At 41.2% G+C, this 26,205-nt stretch overlaps 1 protein-coding gene across 4 annotated transcripts in view; it reads right to left on the bottom strand.

Moving 5' to 3' along the window:
• Nucleotides 1-12,133: 12,133 nt before the first annotated feature.
• The window catches only part of NEK11 (NIMA related kinase 11), a 91,225-nt gene continuing 77,153 nt past the window's right edge, over nucleotides 12,134-26,205 (bottom strand). For all 4 annotated transcript variants that reach the window (XM_082044413.1, XM_082044411.1, XM_082044412.1 and 1 more), the window contains 2 exons: nucleotides 26,001-26,097; nucleotides 12,134-12,390 (listed from right to left, as the gene is read on the bottom strand). In XM_082044413.1, coding sequence (XP_081900539.1) covers nucleotides 12,186-12,390; nucleotides 26,001-26,097 — 302 coding nt within the window. In that variant the 3' untranslated portion in view covers nucleotides 12,134-12,185. The remainder of the gene's footprint in view (nucleotides 12,391-26,000; nucleotides 26,098-26,205) is intronic.

Consider the following 26,205-nt stretch of genomic DNA (forward strand, 5'->3'; position numbering starts at 1 on the left):
TGTCAGGCCTATCTGAATTTCCAAAGGCTAGCATGTTTATGGTATTATTGGTACTCAAAGGACTTAAATGCTGTTTTGTTTAGAAGATAAATTTAAATGTTTGTAATAGTAGGACGTCCTTCTTCTCTCTTCATAAATTTATCCCCTTTCCAAGGCTTCCTACCTGCTGAGGGCAGACATACATCCTTATTTACCAGGCTGGGTTTGAGATCTACAACTCTCTTCAAGGCATTCTATCTCTTCCCTTCTTTATGCTTTCCTCTTGTGCAGGTTCTGTATTTCTCTTTATGCATGCCATTCCCAGAAACAGTTTCCTCACGTGTCTTCATCCATATCATTCTTGGACACACAGCCATCTACTGAGTCCAAGGGGGGCTGCATGGCCCAAGTGAAATGAAATATTCCCTCTCACACAACCCACAGCTGGTGGCCCGCCCAGCAGTGGGGACGGACAAACTGCTGCTCTGCCTGGACAGCCAGCAACTTCTGCAGTGCTTGTGCAGCGAAAACAGAGAAGGAAGGAAAAGTGGAAAGTCATGAATCCAAGAGTGAGATTTCTTTTAGAGAATAAATGCCTAAAGCTCACCTCACCACCAGATGAGTTTTTGTCTTCTTTCCACAGTGGATGTCCAGGCTAGTGAGTTTTAATGGGTGTTTTAAAGGCCAAATCGGTGAGCAACTGCACATGGCTTTCAGGCACACGGTGTACTGCTTTCAGGGCTCTGTACCTGCAGACTAATCAATCCTAGTCCAGTTCCCACTGAGAGCATGCATCTACCCAGCAGGACTGCTGTACTGGTTCCCAAAACAGAAGCCAGGTTACAAGCAAATCTGCTGCTCACATACAGGGCATAATTGGAAACCCTCAGCAGAGCTGGCTCCTTCCGCCTGCTCCTAGGCTGTAATTAGCAACTTGTGCACAGGTAGCGGCACCAGCAAATTGCTTCCGGTCTTCGGTGACAGTAACTGGTATCTGTGAGAAGGAAATGACAAAGGCACAAGGAATAGGGATAAATGGCTACAATAATGCAGAAAGCCATTAGCACTAAATAGCAACAATAACCCTTCACATCTCAGTACTAGATCTGCCTTAATTTGTATGAGTCTCTGTTGCCTTGTTGGAATTACGGACAGATGTTAGCAGCTGGGAAGGGCAGGCACTGCACAGCAGTCATACAGACTCCTTTTACACAAGCAGCACCAGTGTTGAGGTTTTACCCTTTGGGTTGTCAGAAAAAAAAACCCTGAAAACTGCTGGGCTGGCCCTGGACAAGGGGTACTGGGCTGCACAGACCTGCTCTGCCTGGCTCGGGACTGTCAGGCAGCAGTTCACCCCATCCTCACCATCTGAACTTGACGTTTGAGTCTTCTTGCTCCACCATCCAGCAAAATCACACTCTCTGCACCTTTGTGAGCACGTGTTCCTTGATCATCTCCCTTCACTGACTGCAACGAGGCCTCCCAGCAGAGACAGGATCATGTTCGGCCTTAGCAGTGCCGTCAGTTGTAGCATTGCCAATGCAACATCCCACATTTCTATCACCATAGCACCTGCAGTTCTCTCACGTAGAGATGGGACTGAGACTCTTCTTTTGGCCTAAGATCCTGTTGCTACTCATTCCTTCCAGGTTCTGCCACCATGGACCTGAGGTATGGTCCACACAAGGATGTTTGTGGCTCTTCTAGTTAGTGACTGCACAAGGAATAGTTTCCCCCTGCTCTTGGGCAGCTTGAACGGAGTTGATGCTCAGCTGTGGAGAAATGGAAATTTTCATAGGTGTGAGAACACCACTCATTATAATTCATGGGAATTGTCATTAAATCAACACATTCTCAGGTTCTGCAAATCCCTGAATCTGTTGCTGAAAAAAAAAAAAAAAAAAGTCAAAATCTGTCTACTCTTTTTGATTGCAAACGAATATATTGAAAATGTGCCTCATTCTCTTTGAGAAATCAAAGCCTGTTTGATTGAAGCTCATTTTCACACAATCAGCTGATTCAGCTCACACTTCAGACATTTTCAAATTCTTTTTACTTTTCTAGAAAAAAAAGATATAAATCCTGAAGAGATGTGTCTTTCTCCAAAGTCATCTGTTCAGGCTTTTAGTCTCTTACATTTTTTACTGCCAAACTTTTGATTAATAAGATGAAAAACTGTGTATTTTCTTAGATGACAATAACGGGATGACCTTTCTCCTGTCTCTTCTGACTATAAACGCAGTAATAAAAAAAAGTGTTTGATGGTAAAGAATTAGATTCAGGTGCTGATAATACTAAAATACTGCAGATTTATTTCGTAAGAATAAGGCATAAATCATGCTTCCCATTTTTCTTACAACCTCCCAGATATTTCATTACGTGGCAAGAATTCTGAAAACATGTTCCTTCTTTTTGTAGCTGAAAACTTGGTTCTTTTCCTGACTTTTCTCTCTGATATTTTGCTTTGTAGCGTTTCTTTAGCTGGAATGGTATTTTCATCTTGCTGTGAAGTATTGCTTGATTCTTGCCTTTCATCTCTAGGAAGAATTCTTATTTGTAATTATTCCAAAAGTTAAAAATCTAGTTTTAAACATAGAGAACGCTTGGAAAGCATAAAGGAAAAGTTCAGCTCTTAAAAAGGAAAGGAAAGCAAGAGGAGGGGATGTGAGAGAAATGTAGTTCTGGTGTCATTTAAGAGATGGCCCTTACTAAATAAATAGAAAGCAAAAAAGTGATCCAAAGTTTCTGAAAAATTTTACCTATGATCCCTGTGCCTGTGAGGAGTGTGGAGAGAAGAATTTTCTGAAATGTTACAGGGACATGGACAGCCAGTACCCCAAACTCACTCATGAGAAAGCTTCTTAGAGCCAAACAAATACAGACAGAGAGAGAAAGAAAGGGGGAGGGACAAAAAAGAAGTTCATATTCTTTATGAAAACTTTGGAGCCTGAAATATTTCATTGAGTAACCAGAAACTCCTCCACTGCTCGCTGGGGAGTCCCCAGTGTCACACCATCAAACACTACAGCTTGTTAGAGCAGAAGGGAAAAAAATCAGCCTGTGATGCCCCACAGTCCAGTCAGGTGAGATGGCCAAAGGGAGCTAACCCAGCTGAGACAGGTGGCCTGCTCTCCAGGACTTGGCTGCATTTTACATTTAGACAAATTATGAACACACGCACACACACACACACACACACACACACACACACACACACACAAATCTCTGTTTATAGGACTCCATTTAATCTATGCAATTTTTAATTTAATTTATCTGTTGATGATATAAATCTTTATTAATTTATTTCAACTGATTGGACTGCCAAGCTGTGGCACTGTCAAGATCTTCTCAGACCGCCAAATGCCTATTATTTTGAAGCTGGGGCTTCAAGCTCTGACGACCTGCCTCTTTTATGAGAAAAAAGTCCCTGTGCTGTGTTTTACTCGGTACTACAAATCTGTGTTCTCTGCTCTCTTAGCTATTGTGCAGCAGTGGGGCTGGCACTCAAAGCTAAGCATGTATTTAAATGCGTGATGGATGTAGGGCTGATTTTGTCCCCTTTCTTTTGGGCCTTCCTGCTGTGTACTGCTCCAAATTCATTCAATACAGTAGAAAATAATCTAAGCAGACATCAGAAAGGGCACAACACTAAAGAACAACCTCTGAAAAGCCCATCTGCACTGACCTGATGAGGTGGATTGGATTTTCCATGTATTGCTAATTAACCAGTATTCCATTCAGTATAACAGTAATTACCTTACTGATATACAATAATCTATTTTTCTGCCAGATCATGCTGAAAACAACTTCAATTTTTAACAACTGTAAAAAGGTATTTTTTATCCAAAGACATGGCAGGCACACAGCAGTGTTGTTTTCTCTCATTACATTATTCTTGTGGTCTTTTCCACAAATGCCTGGGTGTCTCTTAGGTATTACTTTTTAATCAACCACCCTCATTACATGTAGTATTTGCTCCTTTTTCATTTTATAGCACAAAGCCAGAAAGAAGGCAATTAAAATTCAATAATGGTGCAGTGCTTAGACACTCATTAAGTAGTCATTAGGTAGTCTGGAGACTCATTGTCTTCGTGAGAGTTTGTTTCCTTGCTCTCCCTGAATCCCTGCACCACAGTATTAGCTCAAAACAGCAAGCATGATGTGAATGTGAATCCAGCTTCCTGGCCCAGGCACAAGTGCTCTGCTGCCTCCTGGACACCCACTGCCTGGCATGCAGCAAACCCCTGGGGCTCCTCCAGCACCACCAGGGAGATGTCCAGGCCTAGGGCTGGGGCTGCCCTGACTGACCCCGGTCCTGTCCTGCTCCCTGGCTGGGACTGATGCACACTGGCAGTCATTCCTCTTGGGTCACAACAACCCCAGGTAGTGATACAGGCTTGGGGAAGAGTGGCTGGAAAGCTGCCTGGAGGAAAAGGATCTGGGGGTGTTGGTCAGCAGCCAGCTGAACATGAACCAGCAGTGTGCCCAGGTGGCCAAAAAGGCCAACAGCATCCTGGCTTGTATCAGGAATAGTGTGGCCAGCAGGACTAGGGAACTGATAATCCCACTGTATTCAGTGCTGGTGAGGCTGCACCTTGAATATTAGGTTCACTTTTGGGTCCCTCACTACAAGAAAGACATTGAGGTGCTGGAGAGAGTTCAGAGAAGGGCAATGAAGCTAGTGAAGGGTCTGGAGCACAAGTCTGATGAGGAGCAGCTGAGGGAACTGGGGCTGTTTAACCTGGAGAAAAGGAGGCTGCGGGGAGACCTTATAACTCTCTACAACTACCTGAGAGGAGGTTGTAGCATGGAGGGAATTGGTCTCTTCTCCCAAGTAACAAGTGATAGAACAAGAGGAGATAGCATCAAGTTGCACCAGGGGAGGTTTAGACTGGATATTAGGAAAAAATTATTCACGGAAAGGGTTATCAGGCACTGGAACAGGTTGCCCAGGGAAATGGTGGACTCACCGTCCCTGAAGGTGTTTAAAAGACATATAGATGAGGTTCTTAGGGACATGGTTTAGTGCCCGAGTTAGGTTAATGGCTGGACTCAGTGATCTTGAGGGTCTCTTCCAACTAAAATTATTCTATGATACTGTGATTTTAGGATAAGGACCAGTTCAACACCCTCACTTACACTGGCTTGACTGACACCCCTCCCAGACACAGAGCCCCCCAGCTGCCAAGAATGCTTGTAGAAGGACACACTTCTCAGCATGAGTAATTGGCAGAATCAGGCCTCTAGGGAGTCAGGAGCATTGGCTGTCAGCATCGGGAGCCGAGCTCCTGCCAAAAGAGCAGTCAAAAAAAAACAAGCTTCATTTTGAGGTGGGGAAAAAAAACATGCTGGCAGAGATAGGATGGCACGAGTATGCCACTGATTGTCAGATGCATAAAGGCATCAATAAAATAATGTTCACATTCAAAAATTGTCTTACAAAACAAGAGAAGTAGCCTCTCACAATTATAAGGATTGCCTCTGGACAATAAATAACAGCATCTGTTCTCCAAAATATGAGCATCTTTGCCTTCTGTCCTTGATGAGGTGGGGAGGAGAGAGGACAAGACAAGACAACCGAGGCAATTCAAGCTAGGAAGGCGCCACGGCAGTTCTAAGGGGCATTTCACTGGAGCTCACTACGGGAGCAAACTCCAATGCATTATTTAAGACTACCCTCACATTGGTGACCCTTTACAGATGCAGATCAATATAGTGGCCTCTGACAGAAAAAGAAGGCTTCAATATGAAAAGAAACTAAAATAGAATTCATATTAGAGATGCTGAGGGGAAATAATACAGCCCAAGGGAACATCCACAGGCCATAGTACAATAAGGCAGTCCCTGAGGGGTCAGCAGAGAGCAATGGAGGAAGCAGAGCTTGCACTGCCACAGAATCATATTTCATGAAATAACGTGTTTCTGTGTTAAAACTCACTTCACCTCTCACTAAACTTTGCATCGTTCTTTATGCCTTACCTTCCCCTGGTATCAGGTGAAGAGCAAGAGGAGTGCTCCACTTTGTAGGCTGTCCATTGCATTTCGCTACACATCCTCGAGCTACTTCGTCTTCCTGCTTGGAACTTCAGCTGCGGGGTCTCTGAGGTCAGGATTGCCTTGGGGCTGCTTTGTACCGTGCTGGTGCAGTAGCTCATCATGACTTCTGGGTTTTTTTCCCCTCAGGCTGTGTTCAGCTGTGCATTTACCTGCTTGTAAGAATTTTTTGGGCAGTTGGCAGATGTTTTCTTTGTCAAGAGAAAAAAAGTATTCTTGAAGGTTTCATGACATGCTGTGCATAAGGATATATACATGCCTATATGGGTATATATGTGTGTGTGTAGGTGTAAAGATAGATGATAGAGAATTCATGATAGATTCACAGTTCATTTCTCTGTATAGACACATATACAGGGTATAACATTCTTAGGCTCCCTAAGGCAGACTGCACATTCTAAATGCAAAAATATACTGGTACACAGGGATGACAACACAACTGATCCAATTTCATCTGTGGGATGGTAGTTACAGTGTGGGCATTTCTGGTACCTTGCAAAACATTGGGAATCCCCAGACAGGTGTCATCAAGTGGAATGGATAAATACTCACCTAAGAGGTGTACTTTTAAACCAGCTGACTAAAGGTCTGTTTTCCTCAACTGATTTTTCTGCTGGAAAGTTTATTCCCACAACCTGATTTCTGCTTCCTGACATGATGGGGTAGTGACCAACTACACAGCGTGGGAACACTGAAAATCAGGTGGCTGTAACCAGCCATTTGTGAACAACTCAACACTGAAACATGTCTGCAGAGCTAACATGGCAAATAATCTGTAAATACTAATTATCTTTCCAGACATGATGGACCTATTACAATCTAGATAGGTGAAAGAAAACTGGACCCACAGTTGTATGAAACTAGAAGTGTTCACATGTCTTCTCTTTCTCTGACCATTAGACCCGAGGTCATGGTTTCCTACTAGGATTTCACTCCTAGTCTCATTACAGATACTTCAATGGCCTTCAAAAAATCAATCATATTCCCTTCATTCCCTGAACCATAAAAAAGCAACAAAAGTAACTAGTACTGGATGCCGAAATTATGTTTACCAGGAGAAGGTGTAAGAGGGAGGAACCTACAACCTTTTCTTCCTCTTCCATCCCTTCCTCACCCCCTGTCCATGACAAGTCTGTACATAAATACATTTGTCTTTGCTATTCCCAGCTCTTCTTCTGTACACATACCCAGAACATTTGGGTAGAGTTATCATCAAGTCAGTCATATTCTTGAGCAGTAATGAGCATCAGCCAAATCAGCAGCTGGGGACTGTATTTTCATGAGACTTCTACTTACTACCAAAAATCATATGCAGAAAACTTTCTGCTGGAGTTCTCTCTCCTGAAAAACACAATTTTCAGAAGAGACATATGAAATATCTCTCTTCAAATAAAACTGGTTGCACCTACACAGCTACACAGTTGCACTGAAAGATCAGTCTTAGAGTTATCTGTAAGCCTACTTTGCTGCCTCCTACCTTTTTTCACCTGTGTACCTGCTCGATGCTCCATCACCCCAGCCACATGTGGACTTGGAGAGCCAACCATGGTCAGGGCTGAGCTCTGGCCATGCCAGCTGCAGGTTTGTGTTTTAGACCTGAGGGTATCTCGGAGCTGGTCATCACAAGGCAGCACCACAGAGCCAGGTCCTGTAGGAAGGATGGTCTTTCCCTGCAGGCAGGATTTTCAGATGCTGGAAACCTCTAGTTCATCTTATAGCAAGGCGACTCTGATGCTTCTTAGGGATTTTCTGGCAAGCCAATCATCTCTAAGAAAGGACTTACTTTTTGTTAGCTGTGACAAATATAATTGCTTTGCCTCCTAATCCAGCTCTGTTCAAGATGCTGACAGTTGTACTTCTTATCAAAAAACTCAAATGTTCTTTTTCCCTTTATAGTTCAAGCACCTTTTTACCAGGTTCAAGGCCCCAAAGCATTATTACTCACCTCACTTCCTTTGTTTGCAATATCGCTCCATCAAGTAATACAGCTTGTAGCGTTTTTAGAAGAGTCAATAAAAAAGCAGCAAGGTTGCCTGATGCTTGTGAATCTTTTGGTACAAACATGTTAGGTTAAATTGGACATTTTATGAGGCCCTATCCACGGCAATCTAATGTCTTTACATTTATTCCCTCACATGTACTCCCAGCAGCTCTGTTGCTTTTTTTATTACTTAAGATCCATGATACTTTACAGTGAGGGTGGTAAAGTACTGGAATAGCTTGCCCAAAGAGGTGGTAGATGCCCCATCCCTGGAGGCATTCAAGGCCAGGCTGGACAGGACTCTGAGCAACCTGATCTAGTTGAAGATGTCCCTGCTCATGGCAGAGAGTTTGGACCACATGAACTTTGAAGCTCCCTTCCAACCCAAACTATTCTATGATACTCTGATTTTACTAACAATCCTCTTTTCTTTCAGATTTCTACTAATAACCACCAGCAATGGGATTTTACCAGAAATGAACTTGCTTGTATTCCTCTATATTTTCACATATGACACGCATTTCATATATAAAAGACAGGATTTAGTCTTCATCTTAATCTCCTCCCCCCCAGTAAGCAGAATAAAGCTGAAAACTAAAATATATCTTATACAAGATCTGATCTTTGAAGATGATTTTTTTTTTCTTTTATTTCAAGTCCTTGCTTTTGTCTATTAGATAATGTAATGAATTTGATCTGTTTCTCTCCTTCCATCAAGGCTTTATTAAGTTACAAAAGGACTCTGCACTTCCCTCTTTGTAGCTAGACCTGCTCATGGAAGAGTAAGGCCTATTTAAAGCCTGACTGGGCTCGACAGTTGCTTAATGGACTTTATGATTAGTGACCACTACTGCTTGCTTGAGACATTTTGCACTTCTAAGGACCTATGGATCTCTAAGGATTCAGCACCATACTTTTTTTGTACTATACTTTTTTTGTACTACTCTTTGTACTCTACTTTTACTACTCTGTATTTATACTAAACTTTATTACAGAAAAATAATTAATCTCATAACCATATAGAGAGATTAGCAGCATGGCATCTCAATAAACACTGTTACCTTTAAAACTCATACCACTGTATGCCCATCTGTGCAAACGTGGTGATAACACACAAAATCTCTACTGAAAGCTACTTACAGCACAGCTGCACAAGCACAGGTGAATACCTTGAGACCTTTAAACACCTGTAAAAACAAATTAAAAACCAGCTATGGAACTTCTAATGCATGTCCTCCCCAAGGGAACAGAAGGCATAATAACAGAACATAAATTCATTGGGATTTATTGGGTTCTGGTGAGGATAGACCGCATTGTATCTAAAATAAGAGCTGGTCCTTGTCTGGATGATGCAATTTCAAACTCAGCAATTTGCTGAGAATTTTGGATGGGATGAGATTTGGAAAATGAGAATAGAGACAAAGGCATATAATACAACCCAGCACCTTTCTGAAGTGACCGTCAAATGAAAGAGTGATGTAAGAATTTCTGACAAATCCATGGGATTTATCTCTGTGTTTTTACTACCATTCAGAAAGAAAAAAAGTTTCCTGCTGTGTTTAATATGTATACTACATTGCCTAATTGTAGTAGGATTGGTGGAAAAAACAAAACCAAAGTGTAGTTTAAAGAATACAACCAGTTAAACAGTAATTCCCAGATCCTCACAACTTGAAGGTCCTATCCTGCAGAGAGAAGAAAGCATTTGAAGTAACTGTAAAAGGTGCTGTCATTCATTTTTTGTGTGCAACAAGCAAAAGTACTGCTCATCAGAGAGCAACCATTTCCCTGAGGCTAATTTGCAGGGCTAAACCTTGTTTTCCAGGTTTTAAGGGTTGCCATTTCATGATCTCCTTAGTGCTTGAATGCCTCAGAGAGCCTGGCCCTTTCCTATGGAGCTCTTTTTTCTTGCACGATGCACAAAAAAAAAGTCTGATGAGGTGTTCATCATTAATAAAAAAAGGAACTGACTGCTTACAGAGGCTGTTTTTGAAGTTTTTGTGATAAATCATTTCGAATCACAGCCAGAGGTAAGTGCAGTGGTCAAGATTACCTCCCTCTGACATTATTCTCACCATGTGTTAGTTACTTATTGTTTGCTTTGTGAACTTTTTTGTCCCTGCAACATCGAAGCAGTCCTCCTACATCATGGACTTTGGCACTTGCATTTTGAAATGATCTTAAATGAAGCCATGTGCAAAAAATATGGAAGCAAAATATGGAAGCCTTTAATTCACTGTTTGGTTTATAAATTATTTCTTTCTCCTGCAAAGAACAGCAATGTCCTAGTAGTTCTACAAGCTCCTGAGCATGGAGGTGTTGCACATAAACACACTGCCATAGCAAATTTCTGGAATAATTCCACAAACTCAGACCATTTTCCAGTTCTTCATTAATGGCACTGACTGGTTCGATGGCCTGGAATGGAAGTACGGGGGGAAACCTTTCATTCGTCAGCAGTTTGCGCTGGGCAGAGGCAGCTGAGAGCCTTTGGATGCTGTACACTGGAACTGGAGCCCTCTCCTCATCCAGCTGAGATGTCTGAGAGGTAGCCTTCCCAAGACACTTCCCAAGACACAACATTGAGAAGAATGGGGAGGGTAAGTACAAGAAGAAACAGGAAAGAGACTGAAACCTGACTGAGAATCTGTGCTTCAAACTGTCTCTCCATCCACGTGATCTGAACCACCACACAGAAGAAAGTTTCCCTTCCCCAGTGAACACCACAGTGGATTTTGGCCTCCAGTTTGTAACACTGTGTATTCTGAATAAAAGCTGAAATCAGACATGCCAGAATCTCCTATTACTTTGAGTTGGAAGTATAATGCCACATTTTGTGTAGCTGGGCATGTCCGTTGCTTCCTCAGTTTGTGTTGCTGCTCAGATAGATGAAGATGGCTCTGCTTTCCCTTTGACTCTCTTAATACATGTCCCAGAGGTGGATCAGTAGCCCTGCTCAATTTGCTATCAATACCAGCTTCCTTAGCCATAAATAACTTAGGTCAAATAGCAATGTTTTTTTATATTCATATTATGAATTTATTTTCATTTATTTAATTCAGTCCCTGAGTACTTCAGGAGTTGTGGTACGAAAGCAGGAAACAATAAGGATTATGATAATGGCTGGATGCCTGAAATTAATTTGGTCCACAATTCATTTGCGATTCCTTTATAGATTGTACCACTTTGTTATCCTCTAGTGTTTTACACAGATGGATGAAGGAGCTCAGAATACAGAATAAAGAGGTAGAAAGAAAACATCAGGTATATAATCAGAGCATAATATACAGTTGAAAACAGCAAAAGTGTGATGCATATGAAGAAGGGAGCATTAATACCAAGAAAATCCATTAATGGTAACCATGTGCAAGCCAGAAAAACAGTTTATTGTTTCATCTGTGTACAATGAATTTGATCCAAAACTCCCACAAGTCGCATTAAGGATTCCTACCTAACATAGCTATAGGTCAGGCCTCATGACTGTCTCTATACGTGCCCACACATACAGTGTATGTCCAGACATCTTTCTGCCTATATGGATATGCATACCTATCTCTGTGTATGTGAGCATGCATATATGCATATAAATATGCACATAGGCATGTATTTTCACAGTTCCTTTGAAGATCACACAGTTTAAATGCAGTCATTTTGAACAATGAATAATAACAAGACAACTAGTGGCTGAGGAGCTGTACATTGCATGTATATTCCAGGGTAAATCTGCCAAAGTACAAAAAATATGGGCTTAAATGTCATGAGGACCAGTTTGTGCAGCAATCAACAGCAGCTGGAGTCTAATCCTGCACCATTTCCACCAGAGGCAGCTTTGCCAGTGATGCTCTGAGTGCAGGAGTGATGCCTGGCCAAGGCCCAGGAGAACACTTTTCTTTATGTTCAAAGTGGTGAAAAAAAGGGGACTCTGGTAACGGTGAGGCTTCCCCTCCACTGTCACAAACATTTGTTCTTCCTGCCCCTGTTATGTGTACCGCATTTACCCCCTTCTCCCTGCAGTCAGGATGCTCAAACAGAGCTTACCCACATGCTTATGCACTATGTTACCTTCAGCAGTTTCCTCCAAATACCTCCCATACTTGCTTGCTGGCCAGAAGCAGCAGCTCAGCACCTTCACTTCTCCTTGCCATTTCCAGCACTGCTACTGACACACCTTTTACAGCTGAAGATGTGACTCTGAAGTCTGTAGCTGCTCCTCAAAGTAGAGAAGCTGATCCACTTCAAAGCAATCACTTGCTCTAGAAACCTGTTTCTCCAGATGTCTCCTGATCTCCTCCTCGCTGGCATTCTGCTGTCTTGCTTGCTTGAGATAGCTGTACACAGCCTCAAATACCTCTGCTCCCAGCTTTCCAGTGGCAGATCTGGGGATATATATGACATAAAGGTCAAATAAAAGTTAATTCACATTCTATATTAATACAAGCAATAGCTAGTACTGATATTTTTAAATTTTGTAGCTACCTTTGATTAAAATGATATAATGATGCACTTAATTTGTCTGACAGCACAAGGAACTAAAATTTCCTGGGAAATTTCTCTATGGTTGTTTACTATACAAAGAGGCCAGGAGTAAAAATCCGGCCATAATAAAGTCATGGGTAGTAGGGCCACTGTTGTTTTTGAAAACCAAGATTCCTTTTCACACTGAATCTGACATACCAGTTTATCTACAGCAATACACACATGTATTAGTGCCTCTGGATCTCATTAAAATGAAAAGGAAGAACCACAGTCAACTGTACACTGGTAGCATTTATGCGAACAAACACATTTCAGGATTCGTTTGCTTTATTTTAGCTTCTATCAAATAACAAGGAAACTGTTGTGCAAGCTCAGCATGAGCTAACTGACATTTTTTTCTCTTCCTACAGCACTCTCTTTTTATCAGAAGACAGATCTGTAATTCAGTGTCAGAGAACACACTCACAGGATCTTAACGTTGATTTATAAAGACGATCCATTTGCAGACTACAAGACAGTGAACAGAACTTCTTTTTCTTAAGGCAAACATCTTTAAATCCATGTATCACAAGCCACAGGTAACATAAAATTTCCCACTCAGTGATGGGTTCATAATATTTTGATGAAAATATCAAAGCAGTCTTCCTTCAGCATATCAGAAACTATCTGCCATGAGAACTGTGTTTACCACAGTTTTTTAAACAAAACTGCTTTGTCGCACATACCAGCCAACTCCTCCAGCTTTCTGTTGGAACTCAATGGGGTCCATCCATACAAAGTCCGTGGCAGGACTTGGACCTGAACGGCACCAAGCAAGAGGGTTTGCTGGCATGTGTGCTCTGTACTGTTGGTCAGTCCTGGCATGGCGCTCATCTACAAGAATTTGAAACAGTGAGGGAGATGATTTGGGACTGAATGGGTCTCAAAGCATCTCCTTGAGTGCCATTGATCAAGGAAGTTTGAGGATACCAGTGGACTATTGGAGCTGGCAAATGTGATGGTACCACACCCCAGTGCAACACTGACCATACCCAGGCTGTGCAGCCTCATCCTTGTTGCTTTATTTCACCAATAATGGAGGGAACTGGGGCTGTTTGGCCTGGAGGAGGCTGAGGGGACAACTTCTCTCTCTCTGCAACTACCTGAAAGGAGGTTGTAGCATGGAGGATATTGGTCTCTTCTTCCAAGTAACAAGCGATAGGACAAGAAGAAATGGCCTCATGTTGCACCAAGGGAGGTTTAGATTGGATATTAGGAAAAAATCTTCACAGAAGGAGTTGTGAAGCACTGGAACAGGCTGCCCAGGGAAGTGGTGGAGTCACCATCCCTGGAGGTGTTTAAAAGACATATAGACGAGGTTCTTAGGGGCATGGTTTAGTACCAGAGTAAGGTTATGGTTGGACTTGATGATCTTGAGGGTCTCTTCCAACCAAAATGATTCTATGAGCAGAGCAGGTCCCCAGGCATGAGCGGCGCATGTTCCTGCCTGCAGGGCAGCACCCACTCTCTGTGGGGAGCTGCCCAGGGCCCTGGGCTCATGCTGCCCACGGGCACAGGGCAGCAGGGAGCTGGGACATGCTCAGCTTCTGTCCATGCTAGGGATCGCCCTTTGTGAGCGGTACAGGAGAAGAGAAAGGGGTCAGACTTGTCTCCTGGTGCCAGCATTAAGGCTTAGCACTCTAATACGGTGCAGGTGGCTTCAGAGGGAGCACACACAAGACTCCCCAAAAGCACTTTAAATGGTTAAACCTGCACACTGGCCCACAACAACATCACATACTCCAGTTCGACACCTTTTTTCTGATTTCATACTGATTTTGCTATGTGTTTAACACCAGGGCAAGGCCAACTGTTCTATCCCAACAGCACAATTCATCTAAAGGGGCAGTTGCTTTTCGTCTATGCTGATCCTGTTACTGCTGAAGAATAACATTGCTATAGTGAGACTACAGCCAGTAAGATTTCCACATTATGTGAATTCCTCCATTCTTGGAAAACTGATGTGAAGAATTTTACTTTATTTTTTCTCAAACTTCATTTGATATGAAAGCATACAGTTTCCTCAGCAGTAGAGAACCACTTTACTAGCACACAAGAGGCTTCTGAAAAATCCTGTTGTCATTTATAGTAGGAACTACTGCTGGTAAAAATGGACAATACATCTTAAGATGGTATTTTTGCCTGAAGGAGATCCTAGATGACTGCTCTTATCTCACAAGGAGGGAACACTTTTCCTCACTTCCCACCGGCTCTTTGCTTTCCTGCAGCTTGGTCATGCCCAGCTGTGATTCTCCCCTTTGGCCACATGTTACTTCTCCTGTTGGCTCCTAACACTGAGGTGGATCGGGAACCTGGGGCAGAGAAAGCCAAGACCCAGGATCAGAAGCCACAGGGCCAAGCTGGAATCTCTGCAGGTCCGGACCTGACTCAGTCCTGCTTCCTGTAACTAGAAACTGTCTTTTTTTTTTTTTTTTTTCCTAGCAACAGTGCTGTGTAGGGGAAAACTAAAACTGTTGGAAGTGATTAATTCCCAGACACTGGAAACTTAGGGATTAGCTTAGCACCAAAAGCTATGTATGGATTTATTTGGCAAATACTGGACATTTCTTCACAAAACTTCATCAGAAATATCACAATTTTTCTCTCCAATGGTTAAAAATCCATACATGAGAAGCTACTTTGAAATTACTGCTACTTCATCAACGCTGTTACTGGCTCTTCTCACCCTCTTAGACAAGTATGTTTAATTTTTTGGCAGTTGTGTCTATTTAAAGATGAAAAATTAAGCAAATACATACCTCAGGAGTATAACTTCTGCTAATAAATGTGACCTGCAGACTTGAATCTTTTCAGTTAAGCTTGGCAGACCATGCAAATCAGCTAAGCTGTATAACAGCTGATACAACAGAATGAGGAGAAAAAAATGTTCATAGGTTGAAAATTAAGGGGTAGGTAACAAAAATTATAACCTGCTTTTATTACACAAAAGAAGATATCAGGCTGTGTTTGGACTTGAGATCTGCATTAATGGTGAATCTGCTTCCACATCATGCATTTTCTGTCCCAGAGGCAGAAATGTAGGACCTAAGACAGTAAATGTCAAATAGATGTTACTGAGTGAATCTATCATCCTGATGGAGGGAGGGGGAAAATGGCTTCCTGGAAAGTGAGTTTGGCACATTATGACCCCGATCCTGTGCTAAGTGATATTTTTCCATTCCTGTGAAATCCTACAGAAGCACAATTATGGATCTTGCACTGCCCTTCTGTTTATAGCTATTTCTATTTCACATGAAATATGGGACATAGGAATTTACAGGTTTTAATGGTTAAAAGCCTTACAAACAAACAAGTACACAGTGCCCATTTACACTCCCATTTCACCTTGTTTTCTGATTGACTGGCATTTACTTTCTTTGTGGTATCTTACAGCTCAGTCACCTACAAAGTTGCTATTTTCCCCCAGAAATGCGCTATCACCACTTTCTCAGCCAAGACTACACAAGCAAAGGGGCTACCTGACATTTACAATTTCATTACTCTGACAAGTTTTGTGGGACAGAACCCTGTCCGACATTGCCGTATATTTGTTTTCCTATGCTGAAATCAAAGGAGTTACAACAGCCTCTACCATCCAAGGGTCTGACCAAGGATGATACACACTAATGTGCCTAAATGTCATATCTCAGTTCATTCTTTCTTTTGTTTCACTGTGTTACTAAGGCTTAGACATACAGAGGGATTCATTTCTGGCATTTGAGCACTGTTTTTCCTAACTTTTAAGCATCTTGTTCATGCAATGAAATTCACAGACCTGTGGTTGAACCTTAACCTCCCTCTATGATTCAGGCACCTCAGAAAGGCATCCACTCAAAACAACAGCCCACCACAACTGAAGAAAGGCATATCCTAAATCTGACACCTGTCTGGCTTTAGTAAAATCACCTCTGTCCACCCACGACTCACAGCAATTCAGCATCCTGGGGTGTATTAGAAGGGGGGTGGTTAGTAGGTCCAGAGAGGTTCTCCTTCCCCTCTACTCTGCCCTGGTGAGACCACACCTGGAATATTGTGTCCAGTTCTGGGCCCCTCAGCTCCAGAAGAACAGGGAACTGCTGGAGAGAGTCCAGCACAGGGCAACAAAGATGATGAAGGGAGTGGAGCATCTCCCTTATGAGGAAAGGCTGAGGGAGCTGGGGCTCTTTAGCTTGGAGAAGAGGAGACTGAGGGGTGACTTCATTCATGTTTATAAATATGTAAAAGGTGAGTGTCACAAGGATGGAGCCAGGCTCTTCTCAGTGACAACCAATGGTAGGACAAGGGATAATGGGTTCAAACTGGAACACAAGAGGTTCTACTTAAATTTGAGAAGAAACTTCTTCTCAGTAAGGGTAACAGACAGAGGGTTGTGGAGTCTCCTACTCTGGAGACATTCAAAACACTCCTGGACACATTCCTGTGTAGCTTCATCTAAGTGTTCCTGCTCTGGCAGGGGAGTTGGACTAGATGATCTTTTGAGGTCCCTTCCAATCCCTAACATTCTGTGATTCTGTGATGACCACACAGGTACACAGCTGTCCCTTTTTATCCTAGGATCCATGGTTAGAGCATTCATTTAGAAAGCTGGAAACTTGGGAGTAGAGGGAGATTCAAGCCCACATCTCCCAGAGAAGTACCATAATCCTCAGTCAGACTCGGGGACAAAGGACTCTCCTTTACCTTCATTCTGATTTGTATGAAAGCAGATGTATTGGGCCAGAAGAGAATGAGCAACAACGAAGGATAACTCTGGATAGACTGGGGACCAAGGACAATGCTGGAGGTATGTGCAAAAGTTGTTTGCATGGAACAGTCCCTGGATAAAATAGTCTGAGCAGTCCTCAGAGCCCTTCAGTCCTCAGGACTGAAATCCAGGTTACCACACATGGGTGAGTGTCCAGAGAGTGTGCTTTCTCACTACAGACTGCAAGAGATTCAACAATGAGCCAAACTTCCCTCACTAATAGTTGCAGAGAGCAGTCACAGTGCTCCAGGCAGAGGAGGCACAGGGCTGGGGACTTCCAGAGCCTGGAGGCACGCTGGAGCCACCAACCTACTGGCTGGACGGCAGATATTGCCAGTCATCCATGGAAGACATGGTCTGCAACAAAATGCCTCTTGCTGCCAGCTTTTGTGCAGCTCATAATCCATGCCTCAAGAAAATTAACTGGAACAAACCCCAAAGGCCATAGAAGCAGAAAGATATCTGGTTTGTGGATAATGATGGGGTTTGGGCATGCGATAGGGGCTTGGTTGCGCCAGGGGGAAGGCGCTTCTGAGCATGTGAGAAGCAGTATGAATATCAGCTAAATCAAAGTCACTTACTGCTTTGACTCACTGACAGCGTTAGAGGGGAGCTAAATAGGAGCCTTCAGAACTGCAATTTTATACTCAGGGTGTCTGAAAATGTTCCAAGTCATTTAGCTGATGTGGGCCCAAGTGAATTTATCAGGCTATCTGGTGATTTGCAGTTGATTTCCTACGCATCAGTGCAAAATTACTAAAATTTGACAATATAATAATGTTGTGTTCTCAACTGGCTGAGGAAGTTGTAAATCTTTCCCTGGATGAACAAAGAATTGCCTGTTGTCCCACAGGTCTTTATTTTGACTACTCTGCTACTAGCTACATATTAACATTTCCTTTCTGGTCTGGAGATCAATCAGCATACACCTACCTTTATGCAACACCGACAAAAGCCACAAAACAAGATTAATGCTCAAGTTTGCGCTCCTCTGTGGTTGTTAGCAGCTGGGTTAATATCTCTCAACAGCTTGTCATTGCCTGGATTGAAAGATAACTACAACACAAATCAACAGCTAAGGAGGTTTTCAGCTTCTCACTTTCAAATGTCATTCAGCATGATGGCAACTATTTAAAACCATTCTTCCAAAGGGAAGCAGCACTTTTTGCTCGCAAACAAGGAGTTTTCAGTGGTGTCTCCTAGGAGCTGCGGTGTGGTCTGTGCTGGGGAGCAAGGAGAAGTTCTGCAGACACCAAGTCACTGCTAAGCACCCCCGAATATCACCATGAAGGTCCCTCTGGATCAGTCATCTCACCACTGCCATAGCAGATGAGAAGCACATGTCTCCTAAGCCAAGCACAGAAAATCCAGTTATTGCAGAACACTAATGTTATTCACGGCTAACTCAATGTAAACCTTAAAAAAAAAAAAATTAAAAAAGCTTTCTGTACATGGAATATCCATTCCAGTGGGCATTTATTTATCCTTTTGGATGCAGCCAAGTCGCCTGCATCCTATACCAACAAACATACTGTAGTAGGAGGCAAAACTGTAATGATTAGAGCTCACAGGATACAAAAACAAGTGCAGGGATCTTTGAAATAATAATAATTTTAGTATATTTCACTAAGTTCTGTTCTCTGTGACTCAAGGGTATCCCTATGGAGTCCAGCAGTACTACTTAGGATTCTCATCTATACATCTATACAACTTTGATTTGTCCCTGAACATGCTATTTCTAAGCTCTTATTTTTTTAGCCTTCTATTTCTGTTTAAAACAGAGTACAATTGTGCCACTTTGCAGCTTACTAGTAGTAAGATGAATCTTGGTGAAAAAGACTGTTACATTTATCTCCTGAAATGACTCTGCAAAAGAATAACGAAATTACATATCTTTGATCTCATATAAAATATTGTTTTCTAATTGTACCAGAAAATCTTAGAATATTTGCTACATTTCATGGTTCAGTAAACAAACAAATTTATCTCATTTACAACACAAAAGGTCCCTTTTGTCTCAAGTTATCTTCCTGTCATTCAACATGTTGGTGTTACTGACTATGAATGATTAAAACTTCTCTGAAATGTTAAAGAAACTGCTCTGGGTTCAAAACTGCATTTTCAACAAAGCTCGTCTGTTGCTCTACAAAGACCCTTTGAGATATGCTAGCAGAAGCGCGTTACAAGTTCCATGATTTATTTTTTGGGGAACTTATTTCTAAACGTAGGGCAATACCTTTCTAGTTCTGACAGCTGATCAATCTTCAGTCTTGGGAATTCTAAAAGTACAGCAAAGTCAAAAAAAAAAGAAAATAAGTTGAAAGAGTTGTTATAAAATTGAGTAAAAGAAAATCTGAATTGTTAATATTAGCCCCTACCTTCACCTTGAAGCCTCAGTGGACTTTGACCTTAATCATATTACTACTGAATGAAAATTTCTTCACTTGAAGACACAATGATAATTCTCATAATTCATCCTTAATTACTTCATAATTTCTGAATTAAAGCACCTTAATTTGATTGCAAACAGAACTCTCTGATATCCTACTTCAAAGACCAGCAAAATCTAAAGTATATTTAGGACATGTTTTCCCATGAGCTAAGCAGAATCTTATTATTAAAAGCTGTAGACATACAGCTGAAGAAATATCAACAATAATATTCTCCATGCATTTAATTTGCTGAGATAAATGAATTTGTAAAATAGTAATTGAAGCTGTCGTCTGCTCTTGGAAGAGGCGTGAATTGGAATTTAGAGCTGCTAGTTGAATTCTAGCTACTACTGATTTAGAATATAGTTTGTCATAAGAGGAGATTTGTTTGTTTGTTTGCTTTTTTTCCCACAGATAAAACCCCAAGTCACAACAAAACATGGTCATTTACATAAAACCCAAGTATTGCAATTTTAAAGTCTTCCTATATCAGCAAATTTACTGCTGATACTAAAAATGAGAAAGGAAACAAGTTTTCTCATATAGAGTTATTCTTCAGCAGGTAAGACAGGTGAAAATGACACTGTTTAATGCCCATGAAGAACTATCTGAAACACATTTCCCAGGGCTGCAATCTCTTTATACACATTCTGAGATTTCTTAGCCTTGGTAAAACTATTTTAAACATCATCTTTTTCTTTGTCATGGCATACAAAGAGTCTTTGAAAAGCCAGCAGTTTAACTCATACAGCATCACTGATCAGGATCAAGCAAAAATTCAAGGCACATTTAACACATACCTGATGTCATCTACTTTGTTTATCAATGCACTTATTTTCAGACAGATGTGTCTGAAGAGCAGCACAAATACTGCTGCTTCTTGAATGTGGGTGTGCAAGAATACAGTCATTATCTCTGAAAAGTCAATAATTACATACAGTTCTCTTAAGAGTTTAAGAGTAGGAATATAACGGCAACATCTTTTGTTCAGCTCTGTGGTAATTCAGAGTTAATGCTGATTTCCTTTACATGGCTTGAATCTGGGGGGGCCTCTTCTGATTTAGGGTCTCACACCAAAATGACATTTATAAAACTAACAATTCGCCCATCAGAGAAAGGAAAAGATACACACTACGTGTTTCAGTGAAACAATTGTAATATTACATATTTCTACATGTATTTTTGGTCAACCTGAGCAGCCTGTTCCAATGCCTGACAACCCTTTCCATGACTAATTTTTTCCTAATATCCAATCTAAACCTCCACTGGCAGAACTTGAGGCCATTTCCTCTCATCCTCTCACTTGCTACTTGGGACAAGAGACCAACCCCCTCCATGCTACAACCTCCTTTCAGGTAGTTGTAGAGAGCGATAAGGTCTCCCCTCAGCCTCCTTTTCTCCAGGCTAAACAGCCCCAGTTCCCTCAGCTGCTCCTCATCAGACTTGTGCTCCAGGCCCCTCACCAGGTATGCATGTATATACATATAAAATATATATTGACATAGACACAATATTCTTTAAGGTATTGATCCTGAAATGTTTTTAAGCATGAAATTTCTTCTTACACATGCCACAGTTGTCCTGTTCAGCACTCCATTTTCTGGTAAAAATTTCTGTCTTGTGATGCTAAGACATCTTACAACATAACTGTAGCTTTTTGCTTCTCGTGAGCTAAGCCAAAATATTACTTACATGTTCATCCTCCTTGTCACAGTCTTTCTCACACTTCATATTTAAAGACCAGTCTCCATCTCTTAATTGTTTAGGGCAAGATGATCTCACTTACTGTTGGTGTAAAGTTTTTGTACATCACTCACTTGTCTCTGATTGAGTTCCTAGCTTGATCACCTATACGCAATTTCAAATTTGCTAGCGTTCCCATTTGGTTTTACTGTATTCGCACTTCACTGGCTTGTAAAGCAAACATCAAAACGCAAATACCTCAGACCTTCAAGTCTGGGCCTGAAAGGTAACTCTGTAATTATCTGGAAGTAGATTAACAGTAAAAGAAAGAGAAACTCATGAGCTCAGATGTTTAATGTATTTCTGTAGTGAGATCATCTTGCCCTAAACAACTAAGAGATGGAGACTGGTCTTTAAATATGAAGTGTGAGAAAGACTGTGACAAGGAGGATGGACATGTAAGTAATATTTTGGCTTAGCTCACGTGAAGCAAAAAGCTACAGTTATGTTGTAAGATGTCTTAGCATCACAAGACAGAAATTTTTACCAGAAAATGGAGTGCTGAACAGGACAACTGTGGCATGTGTAAGAAGAAATTTCATGCTTAAAAACATTTCAGGATCAATACCTTAAAGAATATTGTCCTCTATTAGTCTGCAAAAAAACAGTCATAGCTCAGACAGTGTCAATAAACTTCCTTACCAAATATGCATTTTGTCTGTGAAAGGCCATCTTGTTCCTCATGCATGTTTACATCATGACACCTTCAAGATGACAGTCAATGGCAATTAAAAAGTCACTGAAAATTTTTGTAATGGAAGTCTAAAAACCCAATTAGCTTTTCTATATTTGTTGCTTTTGCCTTCACCTAAAGCCACCCTCAACGATGTCAATAACCAACCAGTTTCAGAAGGCTCAGAGCTGGCCCTCAGGAAGGTCTACCCAATATCTAGTAAAACTAAATCAAATAATCCATTTCTTTACAGCAATAGTTCAAAAATGTGCATAAATAAGTGTACAAAAAGTCATTTTTAGGAGTAATTTTCCTAAAGAATATCTAGTGCCTATTCAATGACTTCAGTATGACCTTTCTTTCTGAATTTTTAAGATAAACAATACATTTGATGCCAATGTCACAAGCACAAGAAGTATATATGCATACTGCTCCTGAGTCTAAACCAATAGCGTTATGAGCATTCACAGGAGCAGAATAAAAATATCACCAAATGCCTTTTCTCTGTGACTTCTGAAAGACGGCTTTACTTACACTCAGCAGGTGATGATGAAGTCTTTTGCCTGATCATGGTATGCTGCTGTGTGTAAGACTTCAGGGACTGAGTAAGAGGTGCTTACTGCTGTGCTAAAGGATTTTAATTTACTTAAAATCCAGGACATAAAAGCCTTTTCTTTTACTGACATACAATTTACTGAATTCTAAACTGCATATTAAAGTTCATGGCTCTTAAAATGACTCATTCTATATATTCATGGATACCTTCACAAAGGAGTACAAAACACTCTGTACTAAGTTTTTTTCCTCATTTCCTACATTTTCATTTCTTTTTATATTTTCAGGAAAGAGAGAACAAGACATACATTTTATTCCATAGCTATTCCATTTTTCAGAAACTAGCCTTACTCTGTAAAACACAAATTCTGATTTTACAAAGCCAAGGAATGAATTTTGACCATGTTGCTGAAGAGGCTTCAAAGGGAAGCCTCCACTCACTGGACACCAGGGATATGAATACTTCATAAAACAGGGAGGTGCAATCGTGAATACAGCCAACTGCACCAACACCGCTAATAAGGCTTGTTCTCTTCCACAAATTTCTGCACATACTCGTCTTGTTTCTCACCATTGCTATTTCATTTTAGATCGTGAAACCTGCACAGACTTGAGATGTCAAACATGCATCATAAAACTTTCCACAGGCTTCTGTGCTCCTGCCAGACCCTTCATTGTGGTCAAGTTGTGGCTGAGGTGGTCAAAAACTTGGAAAGAAGGGTCTCAGTATACAACAGAGTAAGCTGAAAAGAAGCAGAAAATTTCTTTCAGCTGGAGATCTAAACAAGTTGGATCTCAGTGCTTAGTCCAAGTCTGAAGTTTGGGTTTGTCTAGCAAATTTTTCAGAAGCTGGCAGAGAACAAGCTAGCATTTGCTGCAGTGACTCTTCTAAAGCCTTTTCTTAGGGACAAAGCCAATCTTTCAGGCCATGTGTACTGCCAAAGCTGTTGACATCTTGTAAAGATGAGTTTGACAAGCAGTGTGAGCCTCAGGGGGAAAAAAATAATAGGTGGTATAGCAATTTTATCTGATGGTGAAAAAAGAAATCTTTGGCTTGAGTAGTTGTTTCTGAAGAACAGTGTGATTCTCTTCTGAAATATGCAGTTGGAAAGTCTGTATAGGTGAGCATCAGTGGCATGGATCTCATGGTGAAGATAATTTGGCTCTGGAGCGCATGTGGGAGCTTCTCAAACTGAGATGTGCACCATGGATGGGAACCATCAAGATAATTAGATGGTGGCTATGACAGAAAATTCTGAGAAACAGCTCCTCCTGTTTCCTGCATCTAACATGATCCCTCAGCCTAAAATCCCAATATGAGGAATATAAGTCACACAACTCCAATTTATACATTTGCCTGACTTCTTACTGCTAATGTGCAAGGCTGGGAAGGAGCATAATGAGAAAAATCTCAGATAACCTTCGACAGAGCTAGTTCAAGAAACAGAGATTTCTTATCAAACCTGCAGAAGATCCCAATACCAAAATATTTAGCACTGAAGTAGACTTTTTGCAGAGAGAATGAACTCCACGTGAAAGGTAAAGTTAAATCTTTGCTGCTACAAACTTTATAATGAATACTAATACAAAGCATAACAAACTAGAAATTGTTGTCACTGGTATAGGTGATTTTATCATGACTTTTACTGAGAGGACAGCAATTAAAAATGCTGGAACACAATGCAATGGGAACTGGAAAGAAGATGTCAGGAAAAGTTTTTTGGGACTGTAGTGAAGGAAGCTAGTGACGGAATCAAAAACACTATCAGGTTGTCTGCAGGTTTTTATACTTAAAGGAGGAGAAGACAAGGGACTCCTACCTACCATATTCAAGAACATCCATGTCTTCCTTCTACAATCCTGTAAGGACTTCTAGCACAACTTCCCTCTCATATGAATATAGCTAAAAAGCCCTGCACAAGAATACAGTAGAAGCCAGCTAAATTAGCTCTCTGATAAAGAGCAAGTCTCTCTTCTGTCAGAGAACACATTCAGTGCAGCACACTGTGATGACTCAAGCAACGAGCACATCACATCTTGTCAAGTGACTGTCCTGCTGCAGTTGTTTGCAAGCCTGTATGATCCACGTGTCAATTAAAAATGGCTAGAAGGCTCTTTTGCTGTTATTCGTGTTATTTTACATGAATATACCTTTTTTTAAGAACTAACGGAAGAATTCCATTAGGAAATTAGGAATGGAAAGCAATCAGCATGGCAGGCTGTGAGACCTGCTGACTGTTTGCACAGTAAAGGCTAAACCATGAAGTTAAACCCTAGGACCTGCTGCATCTAGAAATATCATAAAACTGAACATCTTCTATCAGTAGTCAATCTGATTGGTATTTCCCTTGAATACACAGTGCATTTGTCACTGTAATTTGCTCTAAACAGTGATTGGCATCAATGCTGTTGGGGTTGAATTCATTTTCTTTAGGGGATTCACTTAAATAACTACTGGTATTAACTGAACTTATTTGTATTCTGATAACATCCACCATATTGTTGGAACTGTCCACCCACACAAGAGAAAACTGTCCTTTTTTGAAAGAGTTTACAATCTGAGATCAGTTGAATGTTGCAACACTGCTAAGAAAATATAAGTTCAGAAATAATACATAGCATTATGATTATCAGATCAGTACCTAAATTAGGGTGCAATAAATCTTGGAAGGCCAGAAATTACTGAATCAAGAGAAAAGCTCAAGATACATTAACCAGTACATTCTAAAATAGAAGCACAACTCTTTGTTTTATTAAGACACTGAAATGTTTACTAATAAAGCTGGGGTTTCAATGATGCTGAAAGCAATTAGACAATGCGTTTCAAAGGGAGCTGCACAAGTAAATTCCACTGTCTCATTTGAAAATTTCAGCCAACAGCAATCATGTTTGGTTTAAATCATCGTATCATCATGGGAAACAAATCCATTAGTCTTCCATTCCAGGCAAGAATGAAGTGTGGCTGAGGGAGCAAGCATGGTAGGCACATGGATATCTGCAGGTGATTTATGGACATGTGCTGAGCTAACAAAGAAAGCAAAGTTCTGAATGGCACCGACAGCAAAGGCAAACTAGGTCCTGGAAGGATGACAGTGATAGTGCAGATTGCAAGAAAACAATCAGAATTGACAGTCAACCTCCATCCTCTGTGGAGGCAATTAGGAATCCAGTCTGTATAGAACAACTTAAGATCCACTTTTTTTTTTGTCGAAAGGATTTTTTGGGGGTGGGGAAACAACACATGTTTTTTTTTGCTGTGTCCTCTCATTTTTCAAATGCATCCCCTCTGTCTGAATACTGGTAACACATAAATATGCTACTTACTCTCTCATGCGTTTCAGTTTGGTCTCAGCCATAGTGCTGTTGAGAGCTCTGAATCCCTGGGGCACCCCTGGAGACACTCTGGTGACAGTACCCGAACCTACAAATCAATGCACAGACACATAACCTTATTCACCTTCATCCCCTGAGATCTACTGCAGAGTCAAGGGCAGTAAGAAGGAGGAAGACTATATTTGTGCCACATTAA

Source organism: Streptopelia decaocto (genome assembly GCF_964273445.1).
Source record: "Streptopelia decaocto genome assembly, chromosome: 2".
Lineage (NCBI taxonomy): Eukaryota > Metazoa > Chordata > Aves > Columbiformes > Columbidae > Streptopelia > Streptopelia decaocto.